Genomic DNA, 24,174 nt, shown 5'->3' with positions numbered 1-24,174 from the left:
GAACGATCAATCATTTATAATTCTACACTTTTAATTGGAATTTAAAGTCATAACAAAAGGAATAGAGTAACCAACCATTATGATATAATTTGCCTCCTTTTTGTTTAATATTTAAAAACTTCTCAGTTCTTTCCTCTAAGACAATTGAAAGTAAACTAAAACCAGATGAACAAAAATAAATTATTTTTTCAAAAACATTATAAAAAAAGCGTCTCTTTTCTTTACTAAGAGAAATAACGGTGCACATTTGATTTCAACCGAAGTAAAATAATTAAATTCAAATTCAAATTAATTTATCTCACTAAATTCATAAATCAAAATGTTCTCACCTGGAGAGGAGGCAGCCAAAGGTTTCAGTGTGACTTTAGTTTGAATTTTTCCCTTATTTTCCAATGATTTTCCCCCTACACTTTCTTCCTTTAACTATTTTCTTTCTTTTTTGCAAAGGAGAACCTCAGAGAAAATGATCTAACTAATTACAAGAACAAACATCAAGAAGCCAAACAGAGAATTAAAAACATATAAAAAAAGGTTTAGTAAAAATGTTAATATATGCATGATATAGAATCCAGAAGATCAGGGCATAGTATCTACAGCAAATAACTCGGAGAATTTTCTTTTTCTTTTGATCCGAAACCATACATTTTATTGACGTCAATAACTGGGAAGCATTTTGAGGTTCTTGACATCAGGATGAGTCAATGGATTAAGAATGAATGTTACAATATGTTGTGTATGGATTCCACCCCTAATAATTTAAGCAATCTTCACTCTCTTGCACGACTCCTTATTGTTTTATACAGAAAAAATATTTATTTAGGATCAGAAGGAATCTACTTAAGCATTATAAGACTTGCCTTTCAAAAAGCTCCACCATTGCAAGGCTACAATTCCAGACATCAGTTCTTGCAGAAGGCTCGGAGAGTTTCATCCAGTGCTTTCCGGTCGTAGTCGCCGGTGAAAACACAATTTCCCAATGGGCCCTTCAGAAGGATTAATCTTAACAATCCGTCAGCCACTTTCTTATCCACCTGTGACAAAATGGACCGTAAGTTTAGCAAGAAGCTACCGGAAGAGAAGGTTTGTGGTTACTTGTACTTACAGCCATGACAGATTTGAATTTCTCCACCGTCATCACCTCTGGCGGATGAGTTGGAAGCTTGGCCTCTTGTAGGATTCTATGAACACGCTCCACAATAGAATCATCAATCCAGCCTAAGCGCCGAGACATATCCACTGCCATCACCTATTACCCAAGCATTGAATAAAAATTTCAGAGATGTGTCGAAGAAAGGGGACAAGAAGTGCATGCATTGTCTCACCATTCCAGCTGAGACAGCTTCTCCGTGGAGCCACTGTCCATAGCCATACACTGTTTCAATGGCCTGGACATAGTACATATGATGTCAGTAGAGAAAAATACATAACCTAGAGTAAGATGAAGAATAAAGGTGCACAAAACAAACTTCAAAACCCACTTCTAGTAATTTTTCAATACAGAAGAATGCATAGTAGGTCTATAACCCTACTCTGTCACAACTTGCATTTCAACGTTCCTAGTAGATGGAATCATGGACCAGAACCTACTCATTCATCAACTTTACAGGGTTGTTATGGGACAGACATCAAAATAAGAATAGAAGCATCTGGCTGTTATAGTTACTTGGGGTAAGCAGTCTTCCAAATTTAAGGCTCTAGCAACAGATATTATGTATAGGGATCTAGATTCTAGGCCATTACTTACACTTGTGTAGTCAGCCACGCAAATCCCATGATATAAAGCAATCACACAGTTAATCAACATAACAATGGCTATTATCAAACATCTCACTTTGGCTGTTAGACCTAACCAAGTACCCTCTTTGCATGGTGTTAGAGAACTGTCTTATTAGTATGTAATTTCATGAAATAAAAAAGCCACAATCAGAATGTGAAATATTACACCAGTTAGAATCATTTCTATGAATTTAGAACATATATAAAGAAACAAAAATAAGCATAAGTAACAAGTAAAAAAAAATCCATTAGAAACAGAAGATAGTACAATATATTTCTAAACTCAGAACTCACATGTCCAAATGTATGCCCCAAGTTCAATGTCGCCCTCATGCCGCTTTCTTTCTCATCTAAGGAAACAACCTCAGCTTTGTTTTCACAAGAACGTTTAATAGCACATGCCAAGGTACTTGGGTCTCTGCAGCAATATAGAAACACGACCCATAGAGTCATACAACAAGTTAGACTGACTGAAGAATTTACAGTGATGAGAATCAAATGTTAAAAGCTTCTTAAAAAGGCTAGGTATTAACCTACATCATAGGAGTTCAAGATGGACGTTAACACCATGTATAATGTGGAAAAAAGATACCCAATTTATTTAACAAGCTGCAATTATTGCTGTAAAAAAAGTATGAAAAATACCTTTCCTTGGTTGGAAGGGGGAGTGTAAAGATCACTATCCACGTTTCTAGTCTTTTACAATTATGAAGAAATACACAAGTTACCTTCTTTTAACTGACACTTGTGCTTTTAAAATGACAAGGAATAAAAAAATGAGCAACAGTCCTAACATCAAACTTTTAGATATAGTTGGGAGCTGCAATTGCCATTTCATCATTTCCTCCAAGTGAATAGAGTCACCCTTTCTATGGTTAATTTTATCAAAATTTGAATTATGTTTTTTTTTTCAATCTTTCATGCTTCTTTCCCATTGAATAACCCAAAACATAAATTACTGCCAAGAAAATGTTGAATATGATTCTAGAAGCAAATAAAAGCAACCTTCAAGGGATAAACATTTGATCAAAACCAGTCAAATTCTGCTTGCGAAACAATTGTCAAATTTCATTGCAACAGACTGTCTAGAGACCTTCAAATGAGGAAACACATTTACAGAATTCACAAGATGATAAGGCTGGAATCAGACAAAAAACATCATGGTTGAATAGAATATGCACATCATGATAATAATTACATAAAGGATAAACTGTTGTGATACCTTGCCAAGAGAGATTGCATATTTCTTTCTTGCCACTCGAAGAAGTCAGCATCTCTTATGAGCCCATACTTTACAACCTCAGCTATGCCAGATGCTAGTTCTCTGTCGGGTAATGTGTTTAGAGTATCAGTATCTATCAACACACTTTGCGGCTGATAAAAGGCACCAATCAAGTTCTTCCCAAGTGGATGGTTTACTCCAGTTTTGCCGCCAACTGATGAGTCCACCTGAACAGAATCAACATCAACCCAATCAGTTATCAACATTTAAGGCTATCAAATCACTACAGGTCAATAAACAACTAAGAGGGCAAAACTGTGTCTGAAACAATTGCCTGAGCCATTAATGTAGTTGGAATCTGAATGAAGTTAACGCCACGAAGGAAGGCAGCAGCAGCAAAGCCACACATATCACCGATGACACCACCACCAAGTGCCACGAAAGTACAGCGGCGATCCATTCTACATTCTATGGCCTTGTCAAAGACCTTCATTAATGTTTCCTACACAAATCCCCAAACAGTCCAAGTATACAAAAGCTCAAAAAACTTAATACAGAGTAAAGGTGGACAAACCAAAATCGAAGAGGAGTATGCTTAGCACTAACCATGTTTTTATACTTCTCTCCATCCGGCAGAATCACACTCTCCACTGTGACGTCCGGATTCCCCTGAGTCAAGGCTTTGACGACTCTGTCAAGGTATAACGGCGCAATCGTAGTGTTTGTGACGATCAAAACACTCTTCCCGTGCACATGCCTAAAGCGACCAATTCAGATTGCAATTCCAAGGAGGACTGCTGAACGCGAGGAAACAATTAGCAAGTTACCTCTGGAGAAGATCGGGCACATCGAGCAAGCCCGATCCGATGTAGATCGGATAGCTCCGGCTGCCAAGATCCACATCGACGACGGTGGAAACCCTGGAATCCCGCCTCTCGGTTGCCTCCTCCATCACCGAAGCGGCGCAGGCCGAGATCAGCGGTCGAGTCCGAAGGGTGATCGGGGAGGGAAACGAGCGAGAAGAAAGACCAAGGCGTTCGCGGCGGTAGCAAGGGAAAGCACCGGCGGGAGCGGAGGAGAAGGAGATCTTGGGCGAGGAGCGGATGGTGGAGTTGATGGAAGGAAGAGGAGAGGCAGCCGCCATGGAGGAGGAGGAGGAGGCGGAAGATTGGAGGGTTGACGGAGGCGGCGGCTTCGCTTTTGGCCGCTTGTTTCCTTTTGGAGTAGGTATAAGCTCACGCCGGAGCGCGGGCGGGGTAGGTCGGGAGGAGGAGGGTAGGTGGAGCTGGTGCGCCGCACGTGCGAAACGTATGCGGACACTTCATTCCATGCGGATCATAAAGTAGGCAAGGACACTCTTGGTCCAGCCCGGCCCAATACAAATCTAGCGGGCGTCCTAACACGGCCCAGCCAGATTTAATAAATTTATTATTAAATTTTTTTATTGATGCTGTAATAAATAAATAAAACAACTGTATGAGGCATTAATTTGTATTTAAAAATAAATTTAAGTGAATAATGAGATTCGCTGGTTTTTATATACATTCTTTCGAGGAACAATGCAATCATAAGAAGCAACAATGTGGCGAGATATTTTTAAAATAGAAAATATAAATATTTATTATTAAAACAAAAAAATATATTTATTTTTATTAGAGAAATATGAAATATATAATTGACAATTGTTTAGTTGGTGGTGGGCAAATTGAAGAAGAGCATGAGACATGGATTAGCTGTCCTTCGAGTGTGCCAAAACATTACATTTCATCAAAATGTGCCTTTGCAATAAAAGGTACATATTTCATGTCCTATTTTTTCTCCATCCAAAATATTATATTTCCCACTCCCTTCACATATGTTTAATTAGACAATTGCATATGCATCCTTGTAAACATGTTATTTTTCATACTTACCATTTTAAATTCTAATTTTACAAATATCCTTAATGATAACTTTGCGATTTTTTTTTCAAAGTTTTACATATTACGATATTACCCTCTTGACATCCTAATAATAATAAAAAAAATAATTAACTCAGTTAGTCACATTAACTAACTTTAAGATGCCGATCCAACCCCAAGAAAATTTTCCATCAACTATCATGGTAAATTAAGAAGTGCGCGCGACATATAACTCAGAGGCCCAACATCCTTTGGTTACGCGCCTCATTTGGAGAAAAAATTCCTATAAATACGTCATAACTGGAGATCAAACCGTGGGCGCTTGAGTGACAACCTGGATATTCTATCGGACACTAGTCCCGAAGACAAATGATAAATCCAGTTAGTCTCATTAATTAGTCCTGGGGTGATCGGCCCAGTTCTATAGAATGTTTCCACCGACCACAAAGGTAAATCTGAAAGCGTGTGTGGCGGGCAGCCCAAAAACCCAGCATTCATTAGTTGCGCGCTCCATTTAGAGAAAAAATTCTTACAAATATATTATAACTGAGAATCAAATTATAAATATCTAGATAGCAATTTAAATATTCTACTGCGACACCATATCCCTAGGGACAAAATAAACTATTGTGATATTTAAATTTTAAAGAACAGTCCTATTATGGTATTGTTCTTTTTAAATAACGTGTCATTATGGTAATGTGTATGAATTTTTAAAATAGCATCACTATAGTTTTTGAAAATTAATACCACCATGTCTTCTCTAAACGGTCTAGTGACTAGCAATACGGTCCTTCCAACTTAAAGCTTGGGATTTAAATTTTAACATAGTCGAGGTAAATACCTTCTATATACGTCAGTTACTATTTCAAAGATTAGACGGTATAACAGTAAAAACGTTTAATTGTCTCCCAGGTCAATTATCATAGACTCAACGTTGTCCAACTTGATTAATTTTTTTTTAATGCATCACAATGATTAGTGGGAAGGATACAATACAAAAATAAGTGCCGTTTTTAGAGAATCTCAAAGTTAAGTAGATCTTTGTAAAACTTTCACAATTTTAAATGATCAAATACTATAGGACTATTTTAACAATATTAAAATCGTAAGGGTTAATTTTGAAAAAGTAGCATAAACTTCGTAGATTATGTTGAGTTGTCTTTTGCGAGGACTAGGAGTGCTTTAATCGCATGATTCCCGGCCATTTATTCTCTCTTCCGGCCAAACGCAGTGCCAAAGTTGCAGTCCTCTCTCCTCCATCCTTCTCGTTTTCTCCAGATCTTCCACCTGCCGTCGCTAGGGTTGGGTGGAGTGGCTTTCCGTTGTCAGTGGCGGAGATCTTCGATCTGGCTGCGGGTTCGTAGATGAAGCAGCAGTCAGCAGCGGTCTAGTTCGAGTCCGAGAAGAGGGAGGAAAAGATCTCCTTTTTGTTGCTGTTTTTCCTCCAATTTCGCGTCCCGTGTTCTAGTAGGAAGACACGTCAGAGATCGGCGGAAGAGATGAGCGCGTCGAGGTTCATAAAGTGCGTCACGGTCGGGGACGGCGCCGTCGGGAAGACCTGCATGCTCATTTCCTACACCAGCAACACTTTTCCCACAGTGAGTACTAGAAGATCCGATCTTTAGGGTTCTTTGGTGCTTCGATTGTGTCTTTGATGCGTTGGATCAAGCTTGTGATAGCTTGTCAGCGTAGGAAAAACAATGTGCTCTGTCGCCCCCTTTTGATGGTCTTGAATTCTTGGAGTTTTCCTTTCCAATTTGTCTTTCAATTACCAGGAAAGGAAATTTGGTTGAATCTAGGTTATGATTAGCTTACCCATGATGCCTTTTTAGATTTTTTTAATGCTTATTCTCTGAAGCATCAGTACATTTCTTTTCTATATGCATCAAGAGGGCCTTAAAAGAGGATCTAATTATCTAAAATATCAGTATTCTAATTCTTCTGTTATATTTGAAGGAAAAGTGGCTAGATTGTAAGGGCCATGCTTCCTCTAAACACATGCATTTGCCATGATTGAAATTTGGGCAATATGATTTATTGATTAAGTGTTTCATCTGCTTTCTTTTGTTGTCTGGAAATGATAATATGGATAACTTGATTGACAATTGATTTTAATTTAACTTTTTATTGTTGTAAGCTTGTCTGAGAAGATATGAGGATATAATTAAAACTACCTTCAGAGCTACTTACGCACTTAATCTTTTGAGCAGGATTATGTTCCGACAGTGTTTGACAATTTCAGTGCTAATGTAGTGGTGGACGGAAACACAGTCAACTTAGGTTTGTGGGATACTGCAGGTATACTAGAAGTCTGTCATTATATCTCTTTGTTGATGCATTCTCTTTCTTTCTCTTAAATGGTAGTGGTATAATAAGACACTTAGATTGAATAGGTCAGGAGGATTACAATAGATTGAGGCCTTTGAGCTATCGAGGAGCAGATGTTTTTTTGCTTGCCTTTTCTCTCATCAGTAAAGCCAGCTATGAAAATGTGGCCAAGAAGGTTGTATAATGATTAGAGATATATCTTTTCAATTTTTAAAATTAGTGAATCTTTGATTTCATTTTTCCCATTTTCAATTTGAATTTTCAGTGGATTCCTGAGCTGAGGCACTATGCACCTGGTGTCCCCATAATTCTTGTTGGCACAAAGCTTGGTAATGAATAATTTTATGATATATTTGATTGTTACATTCTGTATTTGCAGTTTGGTTATTTGCTAGATATTGTTTGCATGAGATTCCGTGACTTAATTACTTTAAAGCCTCTTACCTGTTGTGTGTATCCATCTTCGATTCAAGATTAGTTCAATAATTGCTTTCTGATTCATGCGCTTGAGTCAATGATTAATCAATATGCAAAATGAGAATCTTACTGACTTTTCCCTCGATCATCGATTGTGTTTGAAGAAATCAAGTGGAGTTTGTAGATAACTTGGTGTACACCTAATTCATCCTGATCTCTTGCCAGTGAATATTACTAACCATAGGCAATCCAAGCTACTGAAGTATCTACTAATTTTCACTCAAGTGTAACTTGGTATTTTTATTGATTAAAGTATTCTTTTAATCAATAAATTGGAATTGGGGCCTGCGTAATAGATGAACTACGACTGTATGCAGGCGGATGCATCATGACAGAAGAAGAGGTCCCATCACTAGAGAAGAGAACTTGTATTGTGATTTGTGAGTGCGGACGAAGAGAAGGAACAGTAGCTGGAGAAGAAGGTTACTAATATGGTGTGGGATGGAGAAGAATGTTATGGCTGCAGCTGTTTTGTGGGCTCAAGCCGGCAGTTGTGTGAGATCCACAATAGTGGCTATCTGAGAGAAACACAAATACAGGAGATAAGAGAGAGAGGAGAGTGTGGCTCTATCGGCAGTGCAATAGTTAACGGTGTTCATGTCGGATGGTGCAACACCGACTGTGGGATGACGAGAGAGAAGCTGGGAGGGCATGGTGTGCATGTGGCAAGAGAATGGAGGAGATTAGTTTAGCTTTACTGGTGTGTGGTTTTAGTTCATAAAATTGCCATTTTAACCCTCTAGCATGGAGTGATAAAAGGTTATTTTTGGACTTACGATAAAATCGGTTGGTTGGTTCAGTTTTTGGCCAGGTGGCATACATTTCCCTTCTGATTAGAGAATCAGATTGGACTAGGATCTGGGTCTAGTTTTTTCCGACCAGACTGGCCATTCTGGTTTGCATTTGATAATTGTGTCTGAAACTAAGTTACCCATGTGCAGGAAAATTATCAGCTAGAGTTATTTTTTCTTCTTGCTCCATTTGACAACTTTTCATGTTGCCTTAACTGTGGTGGGTGTGTTTGCAGATCTTCGTGATGACAAACAGTTCTTTATCGACCATCCTGGTGCATCTCTCATAAGTACCACTCAGGTAAAATATGGTAGCTAATTCTATGACTTTGTTTCAGACTTTCGACGTGCATCTTTTGCTTACCACAGTTGATTGTAGGGAGAGGAACTAAAGAAGCAAATAAGTGCTGCTGCTTACATTGAGTGCAGTTCAAAGACTCAACAAGTATATATTCTGCTCAAATTTCATCCAGTTTTGTTTTTTCTGTTCATCTTTTATAATTGTATCTTGCTAAATGCTCTGTGTAGAATGTCAAAGCGGTGTTTGATCAAGCCATCAAGGTTGTACTTCAACCACCCAAGAAAAACAGGAAGAAGAAAAAGCAACAAAAGACTTGCTCAATTTTGTGACCATTGAGCTTGCAAAAAAGGGTTGAGGATATCTTTCTGCAGAAACTCATGTTTTGGAAGTCTAGCAGTCACGTATGATTTACAAAGGTCGCTGCTTTCTGGGAGAACAGGTTATTTGGCTTCATTTTGACTTGTGACGATTTGTAACTGGCCTGTTGAAAATGTACTTTAATATGATCAGTTCGTGTTAATGTCTAGAGGAATGTTGTTTGATCCTTATTTGCACAAACATGGTGTTATTAGATTACTGTATTTTAGACCATCGAAATCCTGTGATGAATGTAGTGCTTGTGTTTTTACCTAAAGACTGAATCATGAAACTCTAACTATGACTTACATAATGTCATCAAGTCATGTTTTTGTCCTACTATTTAAAGTCACCAGTGTGGATCTTATTATGTATTCCATGATTTCATCGCAAAGACAATATTATGTGGAAATAAATTATTAGAATTTTGTTGCTAAATTTTGCAGCAGTTATTGTTGAAGCCATTTACTATATATGATCTTGTGTTCTTGGCAATCGCTTTCCTCGTGTGTTTAAGAATTTTGAAGAATTTAGAATTTTGTTAAATGTTTTCAATGCATTTAAATTCTCGTACAATCTCATCAACGCATTATTAGTGAATTGCCGGGATTATAAATTTAGTTCATGTTAACTTTAGGCTCCCTTCCTTAGTTCATGTTAACTGGATTGCATTAAATCAAAGTTAATTAGATAAAATATTGAAATGAAAAAAAAAATCTATTTAAGAATTTTATGTATAACTTTTAACTATGGGTATCCTTAAGTTCTGTTTATTTAGATCAGATCATAATCCAAAGCTCACGGGAATGCATGCTTAGTTTTTCTTAAAATAAAATTAAAAAGAAGAATAATTTGAACAAAATAAAGAACTAATGCAGTACATAGAATAAATACACTTTACACACAAGTTCTCATTAAAAAAAAAAAAAATTGATAATCTCAGTTAATTTTATTGACTATCTCTGGGGTGACCGACCCGGTCCCACGGAAGTTTCTCACCGGCCACCAGGGTAAATCGGGAAGCGCACGCGGCGGCCAGCCCAGAAGCTTAACATCCTTTGATTACGCCCCCCATTTGGAGAAAAAATTCCTACAAATACGCCGTAGCTAGAGTTCGAACCGCAGGTACCTGGGAGACAACCTGGATGTCCTACCGCGACACCATGACCCCGAGGACACACAAGTTCTCATAACGAATTTCCATACCTAACCAACCAAAATTCACCCTATTTGTTAATAGATCAACCTTTGACATTACCATCATGTTCCCATCCTCAGATTCGTGTTCTTTGTTTGAAAAAAAGCATTTGCTATCATCCATTCTTTTTGTGGAATCTACTCATCTTTCTCAAGTAAAAGAAAGGCAATTGAAACTGTATTCTTTGTTCTTTTTTCAATAAAGTTTGATTCCATGGGCTATACAATTTGAAGTTTGAGTTGAATGGTTTATTTGACGGAAAAGAAGAACCCCTAATTGGAGTCAATTATGGGCCAAATTGAACAAGGTGTTGTGGGTTCTGATACCCCTAAAGTTCTGATCTTAAAAATTAGACCAGTCTGAATAACCCTATCAAAATGGTGGCCGTCCAAAATAAAGTTGACATAGTAGTTCCCTTTGGTCAAGATATGCCTCCAAAAAGATATTGTCATGATTCCAGATTCCTGCTTTCTTTCTGTGGTGCACTAACCAAAGCATCCAATGCTCAGCCCTCATTCCACGGTCTCTATTAAGACTATCTGGATAATATGATTAATATGCCACATTATGATACAATTAACACGACAAAAATGTCGTTTTGTGATAACACAAATTGTCAACCTAAAGTCTCCACCCACAGATATCATGGACAGTCCATACCTTGTTATATAAGTAAAGCCAGTAGTTCCTGCCTCACCTCAAGCTGAAGCAGCCCAGGATCAAACAATTAACAAAGGAAAACAGTTGTCTCCTCATCCAGTGAAGCCATGGCCTTGAGGAGAATCATCAAGGAGCTCAAGGACCTGCAGAGAGATCCCCCAACTTCTTGCAGTGCAGGTATTTTGGTGCCTTTCTGATAAATGAAAACTCTCTCTCTCTCTCTCTCTCTAAAAAGAAAGTAATGAACTATATAATGTTCTCAGGGCCTGTAGCAGATGACATGTATCACTGGCAAGCTACAATTATGGGACCTAATGATAGTCCCTATGCTGGTGGTCTCTTCCTGGTCACCATTCACTTTCCTCCAGACTATCCATTCAAGCCCCCAAAGGTATAAAAAAAACATATATTTTAGAATCCTAATTCAGAGATGCATCTGTGAGTTTGCTGGTTCTTATCTGAAGGTAGCATTCAAGACAAAGGTCTTCCATCCAAACATCAACAGCAATGGCAACATTTGCCTGGACATACTCAAGGATCAATGGAGTCCAGCTCTCACCATTTCAAAGGTCAAAAGGAAGAGCAAAAACACCATGTTTAGTTATAAGCATTAAGTTTGATCATACTATAGTAAAGTTAACCTATGTTTTCATAATTGGATATTGTAGGTGTTGCTCTCCATATGTTCACTGCTCACAGACCCAAACCCAGATGATCCACTTGTACCAGAGATTGCGCATATGTGCAAGAATGACCCTTTAAGATATGGGTCTACAGCCCGCAGTTGGACCCAGAAATATGCCATGGTTTAACAAAACCTCCTCAAGAAGCTGAAAGATTTCTAATTATAATGCTTACATTTAATTGCACCATGATATATATTAGGGGAGACGTATGTACACACCTCCATATTATATGTAATAAGCCGAGGAAATTTTGAATCAATCATGATGGCAAGAATTGACATATTTTGGATCAGCAGTGATTCGAATGGGGTGAAGCTAAGAGTATAATTTGGCTGTTTTGGTTTGTCTGCTCTCCTTTTCTCTGCACTGACCTACAATTATTATGACTTAACTGAGCTATTGTTATTCCAAAAACTTAACATGCTAGGAACGATCCCAAAAATTTTCTATAACTAACTATGCAGGATAACTAGAACAGTTCATATGTTGGATACATGTAACCATATCTAAGTAACATGCAACCTCAGGGCTAAGTTGGACGGGGATTAAGACCATGAATAAGTTACTAAAAAGTAAAAAATAATGAAAGGAAAGACTAGCTCAAGAAAGTAGAACCATGGAAGTAGTAGGGAAATATTATGAAGAGTTGCAAGAGAGAAGTTTAAACTCATGGTCAACTCTCTAATACCATGAAAGAAAACAAATAAGTTTTTGAATCTACTTAGTCTATAAGTTTTTTCGTCTGCATAAGAACTAAATTAACATTATGAATCTGTATATCCCTAATGTATATCCTCAACTCATTTGATTAGCAATACAATATATATTTCCACAACTTATTCATACTCACTAGCATGAGTTCATACATCCATTGACATCATTGCACAAACTTAAGATGAGTAGCAATAGAAACAAGAGTTTTCAGTATAGAATTGAGAAGGGCAAGGATGAGGATGTAATTTAGTGAAAAGGTCAATAAGTTGGTTAGAAGAGGTGATATGGCAGGTTCATATAGAGTGCTTTTTCAAACAGATTGATAATTGAAATGGCCACAAAACTTGATGTGATTATCTCGTTCATAAAAGACTTCATTGTGAGCTATACAGGTTACATTTTCAGAGAATATCAGTATGAAGTTAACTTGGGAGAAGCCCAATTGCAATTGACAAAGAAGCCATCAATGCCACCACGTAGCCATAAACATTACTATCAATGCTATCAGCAAGAGTGAGATGCTGAGTGAGACATGATCACATGATAGCTTATTATTTGCTATCTTGACTTATTAAAATCAATTTTCAAATCACCGCATGGCACATCAAGAAGGATGGTTTGATGGAAATCACTTGTATTAAACACCACCTAAGTGAAATCTATCTTGACTTAATCCAAACTGCTCATCAGCAAGCACAAACCCTGCACCATCCGCATGCTGCCGAGTCATTGCGTCCTGCAAGCAATCCCCATTGTTTCGTCTGTGTGAGTTAGTTCAAGTAGATAAACCTATCCTTTTTTCCCCCCCCTAAGACTTCAAATGTGATTTATATCTGCTTCCTGCCTGCATAACTAGGTGGCAATCCACTATTCCTAAGCATCCATCAACAGTCAGCTATCCCCTCGAACAAGCCACACAAACTCAGGCAGTGACAAGCAACTGACTATGCATGCCCCAGAGTTGTATTTCCAAGTGTATCCATGAGTAAAGAATCCTTATGTATTTACAAGTCTTTGTCCATTGTCATCGTGTGTAAATAGTACCCTTTGTGGCACAAAGATCCCATCTTACTTTGTTTCCTCAACTGTGAACCATATTGTCTTCTCTCCTCTCATCATGAATAGCAAGGTGATACGAGGACATCTCCTACTATTGAGTAGAGAAAGCAATTGCTGAGTGACAACCATTGATTTTGAACAGTTATCTCCTATGCTCCTTATCCTGCTCAAGCATGACCTCCATTGGCAGCTTCTCCTATACATGATCGAGAAACTTGCTTCATCACACAACACCACTAAGTTTGCTCCTGCCTTCTTATTACACTCTCCCTGTTGCTTCCCTCTAAATCTGGTCTTCCCTACATCAACGTGGTTGAACACCAATGTCAACTTCCCACGCTCAGCCAACCTAGCTTTAGCCAAATTACAACTAGCGCTTTTGATCAACTTCAATCAAATTTTCCTTTGATTCAAGCAACATATTGCTTTGTACATTACTGTTCTAAATATTCTTGCTTCTTTGTATTCTTTTGCTCTACTTCCAATTATGATGTTTGCATGCTACTGATAAGCCATGTCGATCATAGGACTCTCGTTGAGTGAATTCCTTATCCTTTCTTTAGTTTATCGTGTATTGTTGATGCACCACATGGAGAAGCTCACACAAGAGATTTAATTTGTCACTTAGTCTAGTGTCAATTTTCTTTTGTTTCCATGCAACCAATGCACCACCTATAAGGCTGTGAAAACCTGAACATAGGAAATGCCATGTTTTCATATTGCTATCTATATCCACCACCTAAAAGGCAATGAAAACCTGATCATAGAAAATGTCATGTTTTCATGTTGTTATCTATCTATTCTTCAGGATTCTCAAGTAGTTCTAATTTTCCTCACTTAATTGTTGCTTAAAGAGAAAAGTCTACTTTAGTGATTAGTTCCATTTTCTTTCCTTTATTTATGGATCTAATGGTTTCAGATCAAAAGCATATTGGCTATGTGATGATTTGCGGTTGAAGGGATTGTCAATGTGTGCTCCCTTATCTCAGTAAGTCTTATTTACCTGAATGTGAGTATTATGCTTGCATTCCATTGTCGTTTCTAGTCTATTTTTTTTTCTTATTACAACTTTCTAGTTTATAATAGGGCAAAAATCAAAAGGACGCCTTTTTTCCAAATCGTCAAAAGGGAGCCACACTTTAATTTTTTATCAAAAGGGCACCCCACCCCTTGTAAATTTACATAACTATTTTTCAGTACTGTTTTCATTGTTATCTTGCCTAAATCCTGAACTGGTCGGGCGCATTGTAGCAGCTATGGTTTGTCAATGTGTGCTCCCTTATCTCAGTAAGTCTTATTTACCTGAATGTGAGTATTATGCTTGCATTCCATTGTCGTTTCTAGTCTATTTTTTTTTCTTATTACAACTTTCTAGTTTATAATAGGGCAAAAATCAAAAGGATGTCTTTTTTCCAATTCGTCAAAAGGGAGCCACACTTTAATTTTTTATCAAAAGGGCACCCCACCCCTTGTAAATTTACACAACTATTTTTCAGTACTGTTTTCATTGTTATCTTGCCTAAATCCTGAACTGGTCGAGCGCATTGTAGGAGCTATGAAACCATAGCTGCTACAACTACATGACAGCTCAGTTGTAACAACTACGAAATCATAGACTATAACTTTTGATTTGTGTTGAATCATAGGATGCACAATATATCAAATTGAAGTTCATTCAGATACCTACAACTAGTTACGGGATGAAACCCATAATGGCCCAATTTCAAGTTAAAAAACATCGTTTAAATTTTTTTTGAAGGTTCCAAACAATTTTAGCCTAAAAAAAAATTCCGTGTTGTAGCAGTTACGAAGTTGTAGCTGCTACAACTGTGTAGCAGCTATGAACGATTTTGCAACTGCTACAACGCGCTTGACCAATTTAGGATTTAGGCAGGAATATAGGTAGGATAATAATGAGAATAGTACGGGATGATAGTGTTGGGGTTGCAAGGTTGCAAACATAGTCCCATATTGAAAACACATGGAAAAGATCATGGGTTTATAAGAAAAAGATATCTCCATTGGCATGAGGCCTTTTGGGTAGAGCCCAAGAGCAAAACCATGAGGGCTTAGGCCCAAAGTGGACAATATCATGTCATTGTGGAGATATCTAAATTCTTTTCGATCCTACAATTGGTATCAGAGCCCGGACTGCCAGAAGGTTTAACTGCCGACTGTGCACAAGAGCTATGGTCTGATTGAATCATGTGAGTACAATATTGACCTCGAACAAAGAAAGTGGGGGCTCCTATGTTCGGATCAAGAGGACCAGACACCAGGCAGGAAGTCCTAGTAGGTCGGGTGGACCGAGGGGCAGGAAGTTCTAGTTGCGGCTAGGCAAGGAAGTCCTAGTAGGTCGGGTAGACCGAGGGGCAGGAAGTCCTAGTAGGTCGAGTAGACCGAGGGGCAGGAAGACCTGGTGGGTTGAGGATCGGACGTGGGAAGCCCATGGTCCTTTGTTTGAGGGAGTCCCATATTGAAAACACATGGAAAAGATCATGGGTTTATAAGAAAAAGATATTTCCATTGGCATGAGGCCTTTTGGGTAGAGCCCAAGAGCAAAACCATGAGGGCTTAGGCCCAAAGTGGACAATATCATGTCATTGTGGAGATATCTAAATTCTTTTCGATCCTACAGATAGTTGTGCCATTTTACAGGGATGGGGTGCCCTTGTGATAAAAAATCAAAGTGGGGTGTCCTTTTAACAATTTGAAAAAAAAGGTATCCTTTTGATTTTTGCCATTTAAAATAAGCTGCTAGCTTTAATATGAGCATTAGAGTTATTAGATTAATAAGGTAGACAACCTTTTATTATGCATCTATAATATCCATGCAATGGCAATTTCACTAATGATGTGCAACACAAAATTTCCTTAAGCACTAGAATATTAATTATAGAAATTGGACTAGACCAAATTTATATTATTTGGAATCTCACAGGCTACGTTGGAACTTAGGCGAGAGCACCGGAGCCTCAATAAAACATAGGTTTGTATCACTCTTTATATACTACTGAAAAACTCCCTATAGTTCTTATCTTAATCTTCTGTATGAAGTAATTGCAATTCATTTTAGTTATATAAATGAAAAACCAATTATATTAGAAGATGGAGATAGCAGCACAAATATAGCATCTATGTTAATTACTCGGTGACAAAAGATTATGAGAATCACCAAGACAACATTTTTATTTATATCAAATTTGAATTTTCACAGGTTCATGATGAAATTTGAAGAAAAAATAAAGAATTAGAACAAAGTATGACCAAGTAAAAGACTAATAGAGATGAGGATTTCTAGAAAGTCTACTTGTCGTGCTTAGCTCTTAGATCATCCGCCATAGCTTTTACTGCAGTCTTGGTGATGATGTGGGGTTTAATGGAGCTCTTGGGGTCAACAGCCTTCCTGATCTTGAACACAGTCCATGCGGCACCCACAGCATGCCCTGCAGCATCAAGACCTTCGGTTGCTGCTTCAGCTGCTTGCTCTCCATACCTGAAACAATGAAGCACCCATATGGCTTGTTAAAAGAAGTGATTTAAAGCAAGATCAAAATAAGATTATACGGATCTCTAAAATTTGTTTTACAAAAAAATTGAGTCTATGAGATCCAATTCTCTCTTCTGATGTAATGTTGTTAGATTGAAATCCTAATGACAAGATGTAACTAAATAAATTGAGTCTATGAGACTTTCGATTACTATTCCAATTTCTTATTATCATATTTTCTTGAAATAATGATCTAAGCATGATTCAACTTGATTATCGGGAGAGGAGAGTGCTCAATTATAGTCCTAACTTGTGAGGTCAAATATACAAATTACCCTCTCTAAGAAAGAGGATCAAGTTTTAAAAATCATGAAGGTCAGAATCTGAAGTAGTCATGAAATAATTGATTAACTAAGAAAATTTTTTATAGATTTCTGCCTGTGGTACCTATTAAAGATTTAATTAAATGATCCTCAAGTAAAATTATCATTTTGTGGTTTTAACATGCATGTTATTCTTCTCATTTACATGCGCACACCCCTGAAAAGTTTCAAAATGCCATGATACTGAAGACAAGCTGTGTTACATTAAGTTTCAAATCTCTTCTAAAGAAACTTAACATAAAAAACATAAAAAAGGCTGATCATGTAACTTTCTTAGGAAAAACCAAAAATTAACTTCAGTGTCTATGCATGGCAATTGTATTTCCTGGCATATATTGAGCTACCGAGGTCACGTGAATGGCCTCAAAGTTCTAAAAGCCAACATGGAAGAAATGCACGTTACATATACAAATTCAACTTTAAGATACATGTTCACTAAACTTATATGGTTCACCCAGATAAAAAAATATCCGATATTTATGGAGAATCATACTTGTGAGATACAAGTCCAGTGGTCACAACTGAAGATGTAGATAAAACACTCTTTCCAGCCACTTCAAATGCGTCACATATCTTGCCTGTTAGTACAACAGGAGAAAAGTGCTGCTAGTTAGTAATAAGTGTGGAGAGATAATTCAAGAAGTGAATGATTCTTCTAGGTTCATTCACTAAACTTTTGCTTAAACAATGATTAAATATTAGCTGTTACTATATTCCCTAGAAGCTAGACCAACTTCATTCAATGGTTTTTGGAAGAAAATTTCTTTCAATGTTTATGACATTGATTTTTCCTGTAATTGTAATTGAAAACTCATTAGTGATACAATAAAGTATTGGTATGCATGTGAATAAATGTACTGTCCTTTTTTCTAGAAAAAAATATACTAATGTCTATTAACTGTTCTTGTTTTCAGTGGAGGTAGTTTAAGAGCGTTTTATGCATCTGATACTTGCCTTCAAAGGAATTCAACAATTAGGCGCACGCATCACTTGTGAGCCAGCCTAAATTGCATGGATTGACCAAATCATCTAATCCACCCCATCCATTTATACTAACAACTAACCTAGACCGCCCAACTTGCTCAGGCTTGCTAGTTGCTCGTTCCATCCGGACCGACAAACCCACTTTGTTTGCCTAGGCTAGCTAGTCAACTTGAACGGTTAGACTTAACATGTTCAACCCTCCCAAAAAATTGACATACCTTAACCGAAATGATTTGAAGTTTTGAACAATTCACATCATCAAATCACCTTGTCAGATTGGACTAATTGACTCATTCGAACTGCTCGACCATCTCAAACCACCTGGTCTAACAAGACATGCTGGCCCACCTAGTTCACTTGACCCAACCAATTAGCTATCAGACTAACTAACCATTTGACTCAAGTTAGATTCTTTTACCCCTTCATGCAATAACCACATAAGATATTCTACTTTGGAAGAATTAAAAAAATATATATTATTATACACAACTAAAACATTTTACGTTTATTATAGTCTCTCTCCTATACAATAGTTAGATGGAAAGCAAAAGCTCCTAAGAACAACATGCCAAAAAATGTTGGTTAAAGCTTACTCAATATTTCCTTAAAAAGTACCAAAGCATTCCGGGAAAAAAGATGCAAAAAAAAAAAGTCTGCCAATGAGGATTAGGAAAAAATAAATTGCAGGGCAAACACTTTTTTCAAGAAAAGTTGCTGGACAAACAATGCTCCTGCAGTTACTGAAGAAAACATGGCATGACAGACAACACATACGAAAATTCTCATCTAATTAATAGGTTTTTTTTTTTTGCGGGGGGATTTGATCGACCATGATCTAAGGTTAGCCTAAACAGTATACTGAAATTATTGAGATGACAAGAACACTTCAACTTTTCCATTCATCCGAGCAAAAGAAATAAGAAAAAATAGATGATATAAATTATCTGGAAAAGGAAAAGCAGAGGATTCAAATATGACATACCAAATCCATCAAGAGAAGCAAGAACAACTTCTCCAGGTAACATGTCAAAAAACTTCTTCCCTGCTCTGGAATTTGCAACTGTGCATGTAACATATCCTGAAACTTTGACAACCCCAGATAACACTCCTGTTGCAACCTTCTCTGACATTTTGGTGAATTTTTTGACCCTAAAATTCAGCATCAATATCTTTTGTCAGCTCAGTTGCTCTTAAGCCTTGTTTTTAACCTCATATACTTCAGGATATAAAATCAGATATCAATTAACATAGGGTCTAAATATATCTAAGTATTAAAATTTCTTGAGTATGTCATTACTAATAGATCCATCCTATAAACTTAGAATTAATGATTTGTTAGTCATGGTCACTACTAATTCAAAAGAAAACAAGGAATCTGAGGTGCCCCTCTTATTTTGAGATCAAAGTTCATTTTAAATTTCTTTTCAAAAGAATATGGTAATTGAAGCTTGTATTTCTATACAACTAATAAAGACTAACTACATGTGTAGACTCAAATCCCTAATACAGAAATGTATATACTGAAAAAAAAATCTATAATGATTAATAAGAAAATTCCTATCACATTCTGAAAAATAGGTGTTCTTCATCTGTCTCTCTCCCGTGCAGATAGCTGGAAAATGGAAAGGTAAAGAAAGATAGAGAAAATCAATCCTTCGTGTTGTCAAAAATTTGGGGCAAGAGATTTCACCTTTTGATCCTCTCCAAGGTTTCCGGGGTGATCTCCTGGGCGTTCGTGTTCGGCTCCATCCTCTCCTTGAGCAAATCGTTCCCCCACTTAAGCCGCTCCACCGTCACATCCCCGCACCATAAAATCCCCCTCACCACCTGGCCCGACCCTGCCGCGATGGCCTTCGCCACCAGCCCGCTGTAATCCTCCACATTGGGCGCCAGCGTCGTCCAATACGCCGCCGATCGCTCCTCCATCATCTCCTTCATCGCCGCCTCCTGCATCGCCTCCGCGGGCGTCACCTCCCCCGCCACCGATCCATCCACTGCCTCCGCCGCCCCTTTCACTTTCTGAACCGAGAAGCTCCCGTAGGTCTCCAATATCCGATCGAAGTCCCTCAGGAGGTCCTCCTGCCCCTTCGAGGCGAAGGTGAGGCCGTAACTGAACACGTCGGGCGAGTGCCCTACGTCGCCGCCGGGGACGCGGAGGGAGAAGAAGTAATGCGATTCGTCGAGCTTGACGGCGGCAGAATCTCGAGTAAGGGGCCACTGGACAGCATCGGGGTCATCGGATCCGCCGACGCGAACGAGGACAGCGACGAAGCTGTCGCTCTGGCGGAGGCTGACGACGGAGAGCTCTCCGGAGGCAAGCTCGACGCTGAGGTGCTTATCGACAAGGTGGAGGAATGCGCCGGGGACGCGGAGGAGGGTGGCCTTGGAGGAGGAGTGCCTGGGGCTGTCGACTTCGTCGGGGAGGTCGGAGAAGTCAATGGAAGGGTACGAGGAGGAGGTCGAGGGAAGGGGAGGCGCGGACGGAGGTGTAGGCGAGTAATGGTGCGGGGAATCCATGGACGGGAAGAGGAGGAGATGGTGGTGGAGGAGGAAAGAAGGGACGGGAGACGGAAAAGGGAGAGAGTTTGTTACGGTGGTGATACAAATGGCGCGCTGGTTTGGTCATCGGTGGAACGCGAATTGTCCAGAGTGGCCTCTGCACGACGTTCGGGCGGGCCCAGTGGATCGGTCCGGCCCCGCCAAATGCCCAGTGGATCGGTCGGATGGTTGAGTGGCTTAAGTTAGATTGATAATAGTCATTTTTTAATTGGGGGGGGGGGGGCATGTCCAATTATAAATTAAGTTATTGGGCTAAGAATGAGGAGCCTAAAGCTTATGGTGTAAGAGCATCCACAATGCTCTAGCATTATAACACTTATCACATTATCAAAAAGTACAGGGCCTACTGTCACATGCTCATTATAACAACATCATTCTTTCACTCACATCCCTTTTAACGTTCATACTCATTATTCATGGGCTCCACCGTCCACTCACTCATTTTAACATTATACCATATTAAATAAATATGTTTTAAACGACTAGTTGTAACAGCTAGTTTCCAACGACTAGTTGTAACAGCTAGTTTCCAACGACTAGTTGTAACAGCTAATTTCCAACGACTTGTTTATAACGATTATTTTACAAAAATATAATAATTAAAAATCACATTAATCGAAATGAGAAATACAATAATTAAAAATTACAATCACTCGAAAATATAATAATACTAGAAAATGAACGTTAAGTAAACAATTTAGATATTCCATCTCGACCTAATATCCTTGCATAGACATTCATGTATGATAAGTTGCTCCTTTGTCATCTGCGAGGTGTCTTTGTTCAATATTTCGTACTCCTTCAAGTTCAAGCGACGATTCTTAGCTTCAGATTTGGACAATGCAGCTTTTGCCTTAATCTCCTCTACTTCAAGTTGTTTTTGTTTCAAATCGACTTCGGACTTCTTCACGCTTATGTACTCAGTGAACTTTGTGATAATATTGTTGTAGTTTACTGTCAGATCCTCCATGGTCGATTTTACTTTGTCTTTTCCCTTTCTTTTTGCTGCCTTTTGCCCCATTGGACGAGTATCTTCATAATCCAGGTCTATACTCACATCTTGGTTGGAGGAGGTGTTGCTTGCTCCAGACTCTGAGGTCCTTGTCTTCTTTGTCGCTACAAAGTGATCAGCGGACTGTGGAGTAAACATTGGACGGTCTTTGGCAATTCTCCACACATGTTCGAGATTGAATGCAACACCATTGTTTTCGGATAGATATTTTTCGTACGCAAACCTCAATATATCTTCATCACTGTGACCACTTCGATATGAACTATAAATACTATTGTAATTTGCATTGAATCGATATATTTTCTTTTGGATTGTATTGTGCCAATGTGACTGTATAACATTTGCACTTCTGGTGTTTGAACCTAGGGGAAGATTCTCATTGTAGTAGCTTGCAACCCGTCCCCAAAAAGCATCCGCCTTTTGATCATTGCCGATTATTGGATCATCACTGATAGTGACAAAACTTCTCGCTAAGACGTCGTCTTCAACCTTTGTCCAACTTGAATGCTTTCTTGTACCCTCAACATTTGAAACCGCCTTTTCTAAATTAACCACCTCAATTGGGGATTCACAGTCGGAAAGTTGAGTCTCCGGGACAAAAGTCGGAGTTGCAGGTTCATTTGATATCGAAGGAGTGAAAGACATACCAGTTGTGTGCGGGGTACCATATCCATGAACAGCCGATGGCGTGAAATACGGATGACTCATGTTTAGTCAATATTCGGCTGGAAGCGGCTGATATGAACCTCGAGGGGCATAATTCAGATGATTCATAGAATTTCCAAAACCTTGGACATTTTGAAGATTTTGTGGAGGAAACGGCATATTGGGAAATGGATGTGGGTATTGATAATTTGGTGGAATTTATGGATTTTGGGAAGATTAATATTCTTGCGAGTTGTTTGTAGAATTCAAGAAATTTATAAAAAATGTCCTATTATTTTCATCCATTTCGGATAGAAAATAAGATGGTAGGAACTTGAAAAAATAGATAGGGAGAGAATTTTAAGAGTAAAATTGAAAAAGTAGTGAGTGAGAATGAAAATATGTGCACATATGGATGGATATTTATAGTCAAAATTGCAAACTAGCCGTTAAAAAGTAACTGTTAAATAACTAGCCGTTATTTAATTTTTAATTTAAAAATATAAAACTGTTATTTTAAAAAATCATTATTTAAAAACTTATATTAAAAAAAACCCGTTGCATTGCATCTGCCGTTGTTAAAAAAAACAAAAACAAAAAAAGTTAACAACTTAAAAAAAACCGTTGCATGTACCGTTAATAAAAAAAATAAAAAAAAAATAATTTTACACATGAGGTGAGCCCGTCCTGGCCCACCCCACAAACACTTGAACGCGTTCAAGCTGTTGAACGCCATGTTGGCATACTGCAACGCGGCGTTAACGCACAGTAGTGTTATAACGCGGCGTTTAACGCCGCGTTGCAGGTGCTCTAATGATAATGTGCTAAATCAATTTTTAAGTATTCATGATTTAAATCTTATACTATTTTTTTCTTTAATAAGATAACAATATAGGACGTTGCGGGTTAGACGAAGAGTTACTTATATTTTTTAATTTGTTTGGTAGTCAGAGAAAGCTAGAAGGCTTCACGTGTGAGAGAGTTTTTTTTTTTTTTTTACATATGTTCACAATTTTAATAATTATAGTTCCTGTCTAAAATTGGTGTAGATGTACAGTTAGTGAGGTGGGAGGCATGCTAACCGTAAGAGGACCTCAAATGGAGAAAATCCAAAATCGAAAGTTAACTCGTCATGTCACTGAAGGCACGGAGAGAAGGAAATGTCAATAGACGGGCCAGAGATGGGTCACTTGTCATAGTCACTCCGATACTTAGTTAGTTTAGAGGCTAAATCTAAGTTACTATAAAAAATAGTGGTGATAAACAATGAAAAACATGGGAGAGCTTATGCGCATGGAGAAGAGAATCCTTATATAGCACTTTTTCCGTTGGCCCATGTAACGATCCATCTCATCATGATAATATAACTCCTAATGTAATCTATCTTATTCTCATACCTAAATGGGACTTGGTCGTTCCATCGTAGGGATTGTAGCTAGGGATGTATCCAGTATAAGTTGCAAAGACATATTTCAGAGATTTTCTAACAAACTTCTACATGGTATTAAATGAGACAATCAACTGATGGGTCAAACGGATTAACGAACATTTAATTGATATCCTTTAGTAGTGAACACATATCAATTAAGAGAACGCCTTGTAGACCAGTAAATGAGGAATTTGAATTT

At 38.1% G+C, this 24,174-nt stretch overlaps 5 protein-coding genes across 5 annotated transcripts; 2 read left to right on the top strand and 3 right to left on the bottom strand.

Annotated features, from left to right (window-relative positions):
* Positions 1-587: 587 nt before the first annotated feature.
* Positions 588-4,296, bottom strand: LOC122047159 (3-dehydroquinate synthase, chloroplastic-like). Its single transcript, XM_042608258.1, has 8 exons — positions 3,826-4,296; positions 3,605-3,755; positions 3,333-3,500; positions 2,999-3,225; positions 2,071-2,194; positions 1,323-1,385; positions 1,103-1,246; positions 588-1,031 (listed from the first exon to the last, which is right to left on the bottom strand). The coding sequence occupies exons 1-8, from the start codon at positions 4,140-4,142 to the stop codon at positions 900-902; spliced, it is 1,326 nt and encodes a 441-aa protein (XP_042464192.1). The 5' UTR covers positions 4,143-4,296; the 3' UTR covers positions 588-899.
* A 1,778-nt stretch (positions 4,297-6,074) lies between these two features.
* On the top strand, positions 6,075-9,433 carry LOC122047160 (rac-like GTP-binding protein 5). The gene is made up of 7 exons (XM_042608259.1): positions 6,075-6,500; positions 7,113-7,200; positions 7,296-7,405; positions 7,496-7,559; positions 8,735-8,799; positions 8,878-8,943; positions 9,027-9,433. Exons 1-7 carry the CDS (start codon positions 6,402-6,404, stop codon positions 9,126-9,128), a joined length of 594 nt encoding a protein of 197 aa, XP_042464193.1. The 5' UTR covers positions 6,075-6,401; the 3' UTR covers positions 9,129-9,433.
* A 1,597-nt stretch (positions 9,434-11,030) lies between these two features.
* LOC122047158 (ubiquitin-conjugating enzyme E2 5B-like) lies at positions 11,031-11,982 on the top strand. Its single transcript, XM_042608257.1, has 4 exons — positions 11,031-11,191; positions 11,278-11,405; positions 11,479-11,583; positions 11,683-11,982. The coding sequence occupies exons 1-4, from the start codon at positions 11,122-11,124 to the stop codon at positions 11,824-11,826; spliced, it is 447 nt and encodes a 148-aa protein (XP_042464191.1). The 5' UTR covers positions 11,031-11,121; the 3' UTR covers positions 11,827-11,982.
* Positions 11,983-16,483: 4,501 nt separating this feature from the next.
* LOC122047155 (protein EARLY-RESPONSIVE TO DEHYDRATION 7, chloroplastic-like) lies at positions 16,484-20,882 on the bottom strand. The gene is made up of 4 exons (XM_042608254.1): positions 20,021-20,882; positions 19,313-19,479; positions 17,840-17,924; positions 16,484-16,969 (listed from the first exon to the last, which is right to left on the bottom strand). The coding sequence occupies exons 1-4, from the start codon at positions 20,845-20,847 to the stop codon at positions 16,780-16,782; spliced, it is 1,269 nt and encodes a 422-aa protein (XP_042464188.1). The 5' UTR covers positions 20,848-20,882; the 3' UTR covers positions 16,484-16,779.
* A 704-nt stretch (positions 20,883-21,586) lies between these two features.
* Positions 21,587-22,609, bottom strand: LOC122048694 (glutathione S-transferase T3-like). Its single transcript, XM_042610228.1, has one exon. It carries the CDS (start codon positions 22,607-22,609, stop codon positions 21,587-21,589), a length of 1,023 nt encoding a protein of 340 aa, XP_042466162.1.
* Positions 22,610-24,174: the final 1,565 nt, after the last annotated feature.

Source organism: Zingiber officinale, chromosome 2B (assembly GCF_018446385.1).
Source record: "Zingiber officinale cultivar Zhangliang chromosome 2B, Zo_v1.1, whole genome shotgun sequence".
NCBI lineage: Eukaryota > Viridiplantae > Streptophyta > Magnoliopsida > Zingiberales > Zingiberaceae > Zingiber > Zingiber officinale.
Note: the sequence above shows the minus strand (reverse complement) of the source record. Positions and strands in the feature narration are given on the sequence as shown.